This window comes from Nerophis ophidion, linkage group LG09 (assembly GCF_033978795.1).
Source record: "Nerophis ophidion isolate RoL-2023_Sa linkage group LG09, RoL_Noph_v1.0, whole genome shotgun sequence".
Classification (NCBI taxonomy): domain Eukaryota; kingdom Metazoa; phylum Chordata; class Actinopteri; order Syngnathiformes; family Syngnathidae; genus Nerophis; species Nerophis ophidion.
In genome coordinates this window covers 5,071,828-5,084,844 of record NC_084619.1, presented here as the reverse complement: position 1 = coordinate 5,084,844, position 13,017 = coordinate 5,071,828, and the positions used below count along the sequence as shown (strand labels likewise).

General features: G+C 40.8%; 2 protein-coding genes across 2 annotated transcripts in view; one reads left to right on the top strand and one right to left on the bottom strand.

Annotated features, from left to right (window-relative positions):
* Positions 1-1,052, bottom strand: part of si:dkey-228d14.5 (uncharacterized protein LOC796266 homolog) — a 35,246-nt gene extending 34,194 nt beyond the window's left edge. The window contains exon 1 of the mRNA XM_061910121.1: positions 1,034-1,052. The gene's annotated coding sequence lies outside the window, so the exon portion shown is untranslated. The remainder of the gene's footprint in view (positions 1-1,033) is intronic.
* zgc:110319 (uncharacterized protein LOC796111 homolog) lies at positions 427-9,247 on the top strand. Its single transcript, XM_061910122.1, has 8 exons — positions 427-556; positions 938-1,014; positions 1,093-1,228; positions 4,205-4,271; positions 5,003-5,114; positions 5,195-5,258; positions 5,348-5,522; positions 8,557-9,247. Exons 1-8 carry the CDS (start codon positions 492-494, stop codon positions 8,623-8,625), a joined length of 765 nt encoding a protein of 254 aa, XP_061766106.1. The 5' UTR covers positions 427-491; the 3' UTR covers positions 8,626-9,247.
* Positions 9,248-13,017: the final 3,770 nt, after the last annotated feature.

Below are 13,017 nucleotides of genomic sequence, written 5' to 3'. Positions count from 1 at the left end.
TGTGTGTGAATGGGTAAATGTGGAAGTAGTGTCAAAGCGCTTTGAGTACCTTGAAGGTAGAAAAGCGCTATACAAGTACAACCCATTTATAATTGACATTTTCAAATATTTAAGATTTTGTTTTGCTGTTATAAATCTTTTTTTTTTACTTGGTCGGAGGAAATATTCTAATTTTTTGAGATAGGATTTTGGAGTTTTCTTAAGCTGTATGCCATAATCAGCAATATTAAAATAATAAAAGGCTTGCAATATTTCAGTTGATGTGTAATGAATCCAGAAAGCATGACATTTTCATGTTTTTTGGTTGCATTACGGAAAATAAATGACTTTATCACAATATTCTAATTTTCTAAAACAGTCCTGTATATATATAAATCTTTTTTTTTTTTTAAACACAAACCTTTTTGTACGTGTGACTATTAGCAATAAAGTTTCTTCAAAGAGACGATGACGTCATCCTTTCCCTCCTCCTCAGTTTCTAAACAAACAAAATGGCGGTGCAAACCAGACGGGCTCTTTACCAACTGTTAAGGCCGAAAAATACCACTTATATTAGGTTTGGACTTTCTACTACTACGGCGCCCTACTTAGTTATCATTTACTGTGTCCGTCGTTTATGTTGCTGACACCGCAACAGTAATAATAAATGAGAAAATCATGCGAGGTAAAAAAAAAAAAAAAAAAAGTGTCGTTATTAATTGAGCCGAAACTCCGGGCTGGCAAGACAATAGTTGGCTATTTTTGTTACCTTTGTTTAGCCAACCAGGAAATACAATCTTATTCACGTATGTGGTTATATTTAACACGTTTGACACCTCCATGGCTAAGTTGTGCATGCATTGTATATGTGAGCTAACACGCATCAAGCTCAGGAGAACAAATACACCATCTTTTCTCTGCAAATGAATAACTCAAAGCTTTGTCTAATTTGTTTAAGATTCCTAGATAAGCGTGCAAACTCATACCACCCCCAGATTTGGAAGAAGGTCCTGACCAGAAGCACACAGCCTTCAAGTGAGCAGACACTCCTCACCATCTGCAATCTTCAAAGTCAAGTTTTCACCACAGCTTCTTTCTTCTCTTTTATGTCAGTTCGACACATTTCCATCCAGACTCAAGACACTCCAAACCCCAGTAGCATGAAGTTTCTCCCAGATAAACCTGTTTTGGGAAGCGGGACGATTGACTTTCCGTCTCAGAACTCGGCGGAATGTTCATCTTTAGCCAGGTTGTGTTTCCAAATCGTCCAACATTGATTGATTGATTGATACTTTTATTAGTAGATTGCACAGCACAGTACATATTCCGTACAATTGACCACTAAATGGTAACACCCGAATTACAAACCCCATTTCCGTTAGAGTTTCCGAAATTCTGCTAGAGGTAAATAAAAAAAGGATACAGTGATTTGCAAATTGCACTACAAAGACAAGATATTAGATGTTCAAACTCATTAACTTTATTTTTTTTGCAAATATTTAACTTACAATTTCATGACTGCGACACGTGCCAAAGTAGTTGGGAAAGGGTATGTTCATCACTGTTTTGCATCACCTTTTCTTTTAACAATACTCAACAAACGTTTGGGAACTGAGGAAACTAATTGTCGAAGCTTTGAAGGTGGAATTCTTTCCCATTCTTGTTTTATGTAGAGCAGGGGTGCCCATTACGTCGATCGCGAGCTACCAGTCGACCGCGGGGGGTGTGTCAGTCGATCTCCAGCCAGGCTTTTTAAAAAAATAGACCTAAAAATTAGTGATCATCAATCTTCATCAAGACGTCACTTAAATGACATTCACGGTACCGGAGGGTCTTGTGAGATGACGCTGGCTGCTGCAAGATCATTATTATGAAAATATGACCGAGAGGAAGGCGAGAAACACTTTTTATTTCAACAGACTCTCGCGCCATACCTTCCGTCAAAACTCTAAAGGCCGACTGCACATTTCCTATCTTCACAATAAAAGCCCTGCTTCATGCTGCCTGCGCTAACTAAATACAGAGTCTCGGAAAACTGGCGGGCACAAGCGATCCCTCAGAAAGCTGGCGTGCACATCACTTGTGCACGCCAGCTTTCTGAGACTCTTATTTTGTTAGCGCAGGCAGCATGAAGCAGGGCTTTTATTGTGAAGATAGGAAATGTGCAGTCGGCCTTTAGAGTTTTGACGGAAGGGACGGCGCGAAAGTCTGTTGAAATAAAAAGTGTTTCTCGCCTTCCTCTCTGTCATTTTTTCATAATAATGAACTGGCAGCAGCCGGCGTCATCTCACAAGACCCTCGGGTGCCGTGAATGTCAATCAAGCAAGCTACGGAATTTGCCGCCAATGTTTTTCTTGTAAAGTGTATGGAAGCTGGATGAATTAGATGCCAAAAACCAACCACTTTCATGTGGTATTGTACAGAAAGGACAACTTTTTTTCTCCTCCATTTGAAAATGTGGGCGTTATCATCATTACTGTCTGATTCCAATCAATGCAAGTCATCAGAATCAGGTAATACACCAACTTATATTCTTGTTTTCGTGAAAGAAAGACATCTATATGTGTTAAACATGCTTGTATTATCATTAAACACATTTAACTTGTTTACAAAAATGTCTCTTTCATAAATATCCATCCATCCATTTTCTACCGCTTATTCCCTGGATGAATCTTTCATAAATAAATAAATATAAATGATATATATAAATGAGGTAGATCCCCTCGAGTTGGTCAATTGAAAAGTAGCTCGCCTGCAGAAAAAGTGTGGGCACTCCTGATGTAGAGTTTCAGTCGTTCAACAGTCCGGGGTCTCTGCTTTCGTATTTTACGCTTCATAATGCGCCACACATTTTCGATGGGAGACAGGTCTGGACTGCAGGCGGGCCAGGAAAGTACCCGCACTCTTTTTTTTTACGAAAACACGCCGTTGTAACACGTGCTGAATGTGGCTTGGCTGAAATAAGCAGGGGCGTCCAAGAAAAAGACGGCGCTTAGATGGCAGCATATGGTGTTCCAAAACCTGTATGTACCTTTCAGCATTAATGTTGCCTTCACAGATGTGTAAGTTACCCATGCCTTGGGCACTAATGCACCCCCAAACCATCACAGAGGCTGGCTTTTGAACTTTGTGCCTATAACAGTCTGGATGACACAATGTCGAATATTTCCAAAAACAATTTGAAATGTGGACTCGTCAGACCACAGAACACTTTTCCAGTTTGCTTCAGTCCATCTTAGATGAGCTCGGGCCCAGAGAAGCCGGCGGCGTTTTTGGATCTTGTTAATAAATGGCTTTCGCTTTGCATAGTAGAGCTTTATCTTGCACTTACAGATGTAGCAACAAACTGTATTTAGTGACAGTGGTTTTCTGATGGTCCTGAGCCCATGTGGTGATATCCTTTAGAGATTGATGTTGGTTTTTGATACAGTGCCGTCTGAGGGATCGAAGGTCACGGTCATTCAATGTTGGTTTCCGGCCATGCCGCTTACCTGGAGTGATTTCTCCAGATTCTCTGAACCTTTTGATGATATTATGAACCGTAGATGTTGAAATCCCTAAATTTCTTGGAATTGCACTTTGAGAAACATTGTTCTTAAACTGTTTGACTATTTGCTCACACAGTTGTGGACAAAGGGGTGTACCTCGCCCCATCCTTTCTTGTGAAAGACTGAGCATTTTTTGGGAAGCTGTTTTTATACCCAATCATGGCACCCACCTGTTCCCAATTAGCCTGCACACCTGTGGGATGTTCCACATAAGTGTTTGATGAGCATTCCTCAACTGTATCAGTATTTATTGCCACCTTTCCCAACTTCTTTGTCACGTGTTGCTGGCATCAAATTCTAAAGTTAATGATGATTATTTGCAAAAAAAAAAAGTTTATCAGTTCGAACATCAAATATGTTGTCTTTGTAGCATATTTAACTAAATATGGGTTGAAAATGATTTGCAAATAATTGTATTCAGTTTATATTTACATCTAACACAATTTCCCAACTCATATGGAAACAGGGTTTGTAGTTTTCAACTTGTTAAAGTCAGGGTCCACGTTAATAAATTCATGGTAAACATTGAGTTGTCTATGGGTGTTTTCAGGTAAACTGATTTTACTTTGCCTGAAAGGCTTGTAGTGGAAGTTATGTTGCTGAATAAAATTAAATCAAACACATGCAAGCCTGCTTAACTGCCAATGTTAGATTTATCTAGTTTGTGTTTCATTCAGGAACCTCTTTGAAATCGAAGGCGTGAAAAGTGTGTTCTTCGGCCCTGACTTCATCACAGTGACTAAAGTAAGTATATTTTCTAACGGAAGTAAGTAGGGCGGCGTGGCTCGGTTGGTATAGCGGTTGTGCCAGCAACTTCAGGGTTGCAGGTTCGATCCCCGCTTCCGCCATCCTAGTCACTGCCGTTGTGTCCTTGGGCAAGACACTTTACCCACCTGCTCCCAGTGCCACCCACACTGGTTTAAAGGTAACTTAGATCTTGGGTTTCACTATGTAAAGCGCTTTGAGTCCCTAGAGAAAAGCGCTCTATAAATCCATCCATCCATCCATTTTCTACCGCTTATTCCCTTTCGGGGTCGCGGGGGGCGCTGGCGCCTATCTCAGCTACAATCGGGCGGAAGGCGGGGTACACCCCGGACAAGTCGCCACCTCATCGCAGGGCCAACACAGATAGACAGACAACATTCACACTCACATTCACACACTAGGGCCAATTTTAGTGTTGCCAATCAACCTATCCCCAGGTGCATGTCTTTGGAAGTGGGAGGAAGCCGGAGTACCCGGAGGGAACCCACGCATTCACGGGGAGAACATGCAAACTCCACACAGAAAGATCCCGAGCCTGGATTTGAACCCAGGACTGCAGGACCTTCGTATTGTGAGGCAGACACACTAACCCCTCTGCCACCGTGAAGCCCTATAAATATAATTCATAAAATTCACATTTAAAAGAGACTCGATAGTTGATGTGGGAGCCGGACTGCAAACGCACTATCATTTTTTTTTTTTTTTATCAGATCGACGAGGAAGTGGAGTGGACAGACATCAAGCACAAAGCCGTGGAGGCAATTGCCAAATTCTTGGAGAGTGGCGAACCCGTAACAACAGGGACAGTGCACAAGGAAAGCAGTATGTATGACACTTTCTCATACGCGCAGGAGTATAGCTGTCTGTCACGTAATCTTTTCAATTATTTCATTTTATTTTAGCTGCTTCAGAAGATGACGACGACGTTGTGTTGATGATAAAAGAGCTGCTCGACACCAGAATCAGGTGACAAGCTTTCTCAGTTTTACTGTAAGAAATACGCCTTCTAATAATCCTAAAATACAATATGTGCCTGCCCTTTGTTTTTCACTCAGACCTACAGTTCAGGAAGATGGAGGTGATGTCATCTTCAAAGGCTTTTTGGACGGCACAGTCAAGCTGAAGCTGGTGGGGGCCTGCACGGGATGTCCCAGTTCCACTGTGACCCTGCGGAACGGCATTCAGAACATGCTGCAGTTCTACGTCCCAGAAGTTAAAATGGTGGAACAGGTGACTATAAATTGGAAGTCTAGTTTAAATACAGTAATAATAGGAATACAGCGTAGAAGGAGCCGAGCCGGAAGGCAAAGCTCTCAATTTACCGGTTGATTTACGTTCCCATCCTCACCTATGGTCATGAGCTTTGGGTCATGACCGAAAGGATAAGATCACGAGTTCAAGCGGCCCAAATGAGTTTCCAGGTCTCTCCCTTAGAGATAGGGTGAGAAGCTCTGCCATCCGGGAGGAACTCAAAGTAAAGCCGCTGCTCCTTCACATGGAGAGGAGCCAGATGAGGTGGTTCGGGCATCTGGTCAGGATGCCACCCGAACGCCTCCCTAGGGAGGTGTTTAGGGCACGTCCAACCGGTAGGAGGCCACGGGGAAGACCCAGGACACGTTGGGAAGACTATGTCTCCCGGCTGGCCTGGGAACGCCTCGGGATCCCCTGGGAAGAGCTAGACGAAGTGGCTGGTGAGAGGGAAGTCTGGGCTTCCCTGCTTAGGCTGCTGCCCCCGCCACCCGACTTCGGATAAGCGGAAGATGATGGATGGATGGATGGACAGTGTAAAAAAGGGAGTTTAATTCCATCATTGATTTTGCTTTCTATAGAAAATAACTTAATGTGACAAAGTCTGTTCCAATGCCAAACTGTCACCATTGTCAATCCATTATTAAGTGTAGAGACAATGCTTTAAGTTAGTGTCTTTCAACCTTTTTTGAGCCAAGGCACATTTTTTTTCCATTAGATAGATTAGATAGTACTTTATTTATTCCGTCAGGAGAGTTCCTTCAGGAAAATTACAATTTTCAGCACAATCCCATTCAAGATCAGACAAACATTAAAGGGAGACAGAACAGGATCGCTGACGGGTCTGCCGGCTTCCAGCGCCCCTTACAAAAAAAGATGAGATACAGGTAAACAAGGGGGGGAGAAAAAAATAGAAGATTAAAATAAAATAAAAAAATCGGTCTTAGCCTGGGCCCTGGAGAGGGGGTGCAGACTGAGGCCAAGGGAAAAAAACAACAACTCATAGCTATAGTACACATCCCTCTTACATGTGTGTAAGAGGGAAACATCAAAGAACACATAGGACATTAAAGACATTAAAGCAGCAGATACAACCAGACACTTTTACATACAGCTATGAATAAAAAGTAAAAGAAACATATCCACTGTGGTGGCCTCTGCGGTGTTCCACGCCATCGTCCGCTGGGGTGGAGGGAGCATGGCCAGAGACAGGAGCAGACCCAACAAAGCAACCAAGACAGCCGACTCCACTCTCGGCCAGTGTCCAGTCCGCATGGATGAGCGATGATACGTCCAAGGAGACTGAGGTCTCTCTCATAAAACCACCGGCACCACCGGCAGAAAAGGTTAGAAAATGAAACTCCACCAGGTTGTCGTGCCTTATTTTGAGTTTGTTGTTGTTTCCTCTGTGTAGTGCTTTAGTTTCTGTTTTGTGCTGTTATTTTGGTGACCCTTCCTGTTTTGTTGGTGTTCTCCTGTAGCAGCTTCCTTTGAGTGCTATTGCCCGCACCTGCTTTGTTTTCGCAATCAAGACAATTTAAGTTCTGCTTATGCTATCCGGCTTTGTGGGGACATTGTTGATTGTCACGTCAAGTATGGATGTACTTTGTGGACGCCGTCTCTGCGCCACACGCTGTAAGTTTTTGCTGTCGTCCAGCATTCTGTTTTAGTTTATTTTGTAGCCAGTTCAGTTATACTTTTGTTTCGCATAGCCATCCCTATGCTTCAGTGCCTACTTGCTTTTTGTCTTATGGCTATGCAAAACAAAAGTAAAACAGAACTGGTTACAAAGTGAACAAAAACAGAATGCTGGACGACAGCAAAGACTTACAGCGTGTGGAGCCGACACGGCGTCCACAAAGTACATCCGTACATGACATGACAATCAACAATGTCCCGACAAAGAAAGATAGCATACACAAATTAAATAGTCTTGATTGCGAAAACAAAGCAGGTGCGGACAATAGCACTCAAAGGAAGACATGAAACTGCTACAGGAGAACACCAACTAAACAGGAAGGGTCTCCAAAATAACAGCGCAAGACAGGAAATAAAGCACTACACACAGGAAACAACAACAAACTAAAAATGAGGCACGACAACCTGGTGGAGTTTCATTTTCTAACCGTTTCTGCTTGTGACGTTCCTCCATATTTTTTGTATGAAAAAATTGTGCATCGGCTCAAAAAAGGTTGAAAAACACTGCACTAGACAACTGCACATTATTATAATTATTGATTTGCAAAAAATATTTTTGGACCATTTAGGTGAAATTGCATAATTTCCCACGGCACACCAGACAATATCTCAAGGCACACTAGTGTGCCGCGTCACAGTGGTTGAAAAACACTAACATTCAACATTAACTGTAATGTATTATTAGTTATTTTGTATTGAGCAGCAAAAACGTGTGGTTGTACTGTATAATAAGTATGTGTCAATGAAATGGAATTTTATGCCATTTCTTAATTTGATTACATGCTATAGTATGATTTTATTGTTATAATTTTATTGCATGATTTTTGTATCCCTTTAATTTAGGTAGCTAGGGACTGCAGATGGAAATTAGCTCTTTAGCTATATTCAGGTACAGAACATATCTGTCTTTGAGCTTAATGTTTCTATGCATTGTTCCTTCAAATAAAGACTAAACTAAAATACTTTCACTTTGCTATCCCTACGTTGCAATAAGTTTTATTCGCTGTTTTATTTTTCTTTCCTACGGTGGGGAACCAAGCAAAACCAACTTTTTAGTCATTCTTCAGATGCATTATAATCCATAATAATAAAAAATGTGTAGAAGTCACACAAGATTTACAGCGGCCTCGATTGATGTCATGTTTTAACAGATGTGCGCATGTTTTGACGGATTTGTGCATATTTTTCCTGATGTTGTATGCAACATTGTGAATTGTGCAAATTGAGGGGCGTTGGAATGTTGTGATTTCAGTGTTTTAAGTTATTTTTGTACGGCAACCTTCATTCTGCATTTGATTGGTCTTTTGTCTCCGTACAGGTGGAAGATGAAGTGGATGAAATCAATGCAAAGGTTTTCTCGGAGCTGGAACGTAAATTACAAGAGTAATATAAACGACATTTGTCAGGGTAGATGTGCTGATTTAAAATGCATTACAATACTGCTGTGCTTAACATTTACCAACCACAAGAAAGAAGGCGAGAAACCTTGAAGAGAGTAAGAAAAGTGTGCCTGTACTACAGTTAAATTGGAAGTGAAATGAGTTTTCACAACAGATATATTTAATATTACAAAGCAAACCAAGGTTTCAATTGTCGCTTTGGGTGTTTGTCAACTCTCTTGAGTTACTGACTTAAACTGTATATTTTTAAGCACCTTTGTTAAAAATATCTGCTCTGAAAGTATGGTTTTTTTTTGTTTTTTTTTTACATCCTGTATGTACTTGTTTATTTTGCACACGGCTTGAGATTTTCTGTCACTGAGTAATGGAGAAAAATGTTTGTATTGTATTTATTTTCTATATATAAATGTTGTATATTATGAAGGCTTTACACATTTGTGTATTGCAGAATGAAGATGAAGTATGTAATTTCTGCTGTGTATGTAATATATAAACAGCTAATCTTCTTGTCAGTTATGTATTGCAGAAGAAGATGGTGGTGCGTCACCACATGAACTGTATTTTCACATCTTAAAGTTCACGATCGAAAATAATAAATGGTCAATACTACACATTCACTCTTAGTGATTCCTAGAGCCCAAAAAAAGTCTGCGGGCTATAGAGCGTTTTCCGTTCGGGCTCCAGTACTCTGGAATGCCCTCCCGGTAACAGTTCGAGATGCTACCTCAGTAGAAGCATTTAAGTCTCATCTTAAAACTCATCTGTATACTCTAGCCTTTAAATAGACCTCCTTTTTAGACCAGTTGATCTGCCGCTTCTTTTCTTTCTCCTATGTCCCCCCCTCCCTTGTGGAGGGGGTCCGGTCCGATGACCATGGATGAAGTACTGGCTGTCCAGAGTCGAGACCCAGGATGGACCGCTCGCCTGTATCGGTTGGGGACATCTCTACGCTGCTGATCCGCCTCCGCTTGAGATGGTTTCCTGTGGACGGGACTCTCACTGCTGTCTTGGATCCGCTTTGAACTGAACTCTCGCGGCTGTGTTGGAGCCACTATGGATTGAACTTTCACAGTATCATGTTAGACCCGCTCCACATCCATTGCTTTCGGTCCCCTAGAGGGGGGGGGGGGGGGTTGCCCACATCTCAGGTCCTCTCCAAGGTTTCTCATAGTCAGCATTGTCACTGGCGTCCCACTGGATGTGAATTCTCCCTGCCCACTGGGTGTGAGTTTTCCTTGCCCTTTTGTGGGTTCTTCCGAGGATGTTGTAGTCGTAATGATTTGTGCAGTCCTTTGAGACATTTGTGATTTGGGGCTATATAAATAAACATTGATTGATTGATTGATCTTATAGAAAATTGCAATCATCCCAAACATGCATGTTTTTGGAACGTGGGAAAATATTTGATTCAAACCTTTTTGGTAAATCATCTCTACAAAAATGTTTGCAGTTTTTGTTTACTTGCAAGAACAGCATGTAAGTAATGATTGAGATAATTGATATTTTTTTTGTGATTACTTTGAATTGGTAAAACAAATGCATATAAATATTCTATCATAGCCATGACCGAAGAATTGTAGATAGAATAGATATTTTGATACTTACTGAAGGCTCAAAGCCTTCCCCTCCACGGATCCTAAAGGGTCAAATGGTAAAAGAATGGATGGATGAAGACCCATTAGAGCAAGAAACTGGTGTTTGTTAAATATTTTAATAGTATTTATGTATTAATTTGATAGGGAAATAAAAATACAGGTAATAAGAAAACAGACACACACAAAAAATGGTTGGAGACCCATTAGAGCAGGCCTGGGCAATTATTTTGACTCGGAGGCCAAATTTAGAGAAAAGAAATGTCTCTATTTTTAGGAACATTACTACAAAACCTCGCAATAACGTCAGATCGAATGCTAAAAAACATTATGCAATTTTACATTTTTGTACTGACTGAGACACTCGGAATGTTCATGAAAATAAAGAATGTGGGATTTACAATATTAACTATGAAGGATAAAACACTGAATATTGACAACATGAACGTCACCCCCCCTTTCCATCCACATATTTTACAATCAAGCGAAACACAAAAAAATGCAACAAACAGCAAAATATGAATATAATATAACCTACTCAGTAACCTAGTGGTTGGAGTGTCCGCCCTGAGATGGTAGTTCAAACCCCGGTTGAGTCATACCAAAGACTATAAAAATGGGACCCATTGCCTCCCTGCTTGGCACTCAGCATCAAGTGTTAGAATTGGGGATTAAATCACCATAACTGATTTCCGGGCGCGGCGCCTCTGCTGCTCACTGCTCCCCTCACTTCCCAGGGGGTGATCAAGGGGATGGGTCAAATGCAGAGGAAAAATTTCACCACACCTAGTGTGTGTGTGACAATCATTGGTACTTTAACTTAACTTAATGAACACAAATGGTTAAAAAAAAAAAAATCACCTAAAATCTGATATATATGAATATATTGTAAAGAGCCCCTTCCACGTCTGTCCCTGACTCCCGCATTTCAGGCTCTGGAAACACTCTGTGGGAACGCTCCCCACCCACACTGCTTGGTGCCTCGTCCGAGCTGCTGTGACGTAGATTACCATTGTAACTAATTAGATTACTATAGTAACTATTATATCATGCAAAAGCGCAGATTTCAACCATTGTATGGTTCAAGACTTACGATTTATTATAAAACATGAATGCACATCATAATGGCATCCATCTTAAAGATCTAAAACCTTTATTTGGAAATGTCCGGCGGGCCCTTAATTTGCCCAGGTCTGCATTAGAGCAAGAAACTGGTGCCTGTTAAACCTTTTTTGTTTTTTTGTTTTTTTTTTTCCCTTGGCCTCAGTCTGCACCCCCTCTCCAGGGCCCAGGCTAAGACCGATTTTTTAATTTAATTTTAATCTTCTAAACCCCCCCCCCCCCCCCCGTTTACCTGTATCTCATCTTTTTTTGTAAGGGGCGCTGGAAGCCGGCAGACCCGTCAGCGATCCTGTTCTGTCTCCCTTTAATGTTTGTCTGATATTGAATGGGATTGTGCTGAAAATTGTAATTTTCCTGAAGGAACTCTCCTGACGGAATAAATAAAGTACTATCTAATCTAATCTAATAGTATTTTTTTATCCATTTGATAGGGAAATAAAAATACAGGTAACGAAAAAACAGACACTTTATTTTTTACACCCCCAACAAAAAAAAAAATACAAAACTAAGAAACTGGTGCTTGTCAAAAAATCCATCCATTTTCTACTGCTTATTCCCTTTGGGGTGGCGGGGGGCGCTGGTGCCTATCTCACACAATCGGGCGGAAGGCGGCGTACACCCTGGACAAGTCACCATCTCATCGCAGGGCCAACACAGATAGACAGACAACATTCACACACTAGGGCCAATTTAGTGTTGCCAATCAACCTATCCCCAGGTGCATGTCTTTGGAAGTGGGAGGAAGCCGGAGTACCCGGAAGGAACCCACGCATTCACAGGGAGAACATGCAAACTCCACACAGAAAGATCCCGAGCCCGGGATTGAACTCAGGACCTTCGTATTGTGAGGCAGACCGTGTTGCCCCTGGTAAAAAAAAATGTTTTTTCTATTTTATGAGCAAATTTATTATTTATTGAAACATTTTTTTAAAATGTATCTTTAAGAGCGGAATAAATAATTATATTTGGGCAAGTCAATTATTAACGCGTCTTTTTTAGTCCAACTTTGAACCGTATGGAACTTGTTCTGCGCATGCGTAGTTTTTTTCCTGAGTGCTGACCCTGTTATTTTTTTTTTTTCTATTTTATGAGCAAGTTTATTATTTATTGAAAAAAAAAGATTTTTAATGCATCCTTAAGACTGGAATAAATAATCATATTTGGGCAATTCAATTATTAACGCGTCTTTATTAGTCTGTCAACTTTGGACCGTTTGGAACATGTTCTGCGCATGTGCAGTTTTTTCCTGAGTGCTGCCCCTGTTAAAAAATATTTTTTTCTATTTTATGAGCAAGTTTATTATTTATTAAAAAAAAAGATTTTTAATGTATCTTTGAGAGCGGAATAAATAATCATATTCGGGCAGGTCAATTATTAACGCGTCTTTATTAGTTCGTCATCTTTGGACCGTTTGGAACTTGTTCCGCGCATGCGTAGTCTTTTCCTGTGCGCTGCCCCTGTTAAAAATGTTTTTATTTTTTATTTTATAAGCAAGTTTATTATTTATTGAAAAAAAAAGATTTTTAATGTATCTTTAAGAGCAGTATAAATAATTATATTTGGGCAAGTCAATTATTAATGCGTCTTTATTAGTCCGTCAACTTTGGACCGTCTGGAACTTGTTCCGCGCATGCGTAGTCTTTTCCTGAGCGCTGCCCTTGTTAA

Excerpts from the sequence above, each read along its gene's own strand:
- zgc:110319 (XM_061910122.1), top strand. The coding sequence starts at position 492 with ATGGCGGTGCAAACCAGACGGGCTCTTTACCAACTGTTAAGGCCGAAA. Across the intron at positions 1,229-4,204 it reads GAATGTTCATCTTTAGCCAG|GAACCTCTTTGAAATCGAAG; the intron begins GTTGTGTTTCCA and ends TGTTTCATTCAG. Across the intron at positions 5,259-5,347 it reads CTGCTCGACACCAGAATCAG|ACCTACAGTTCAGGAAGATG; the intron begins GTGACAAGCTTT and ends TTTTTCACTCAG.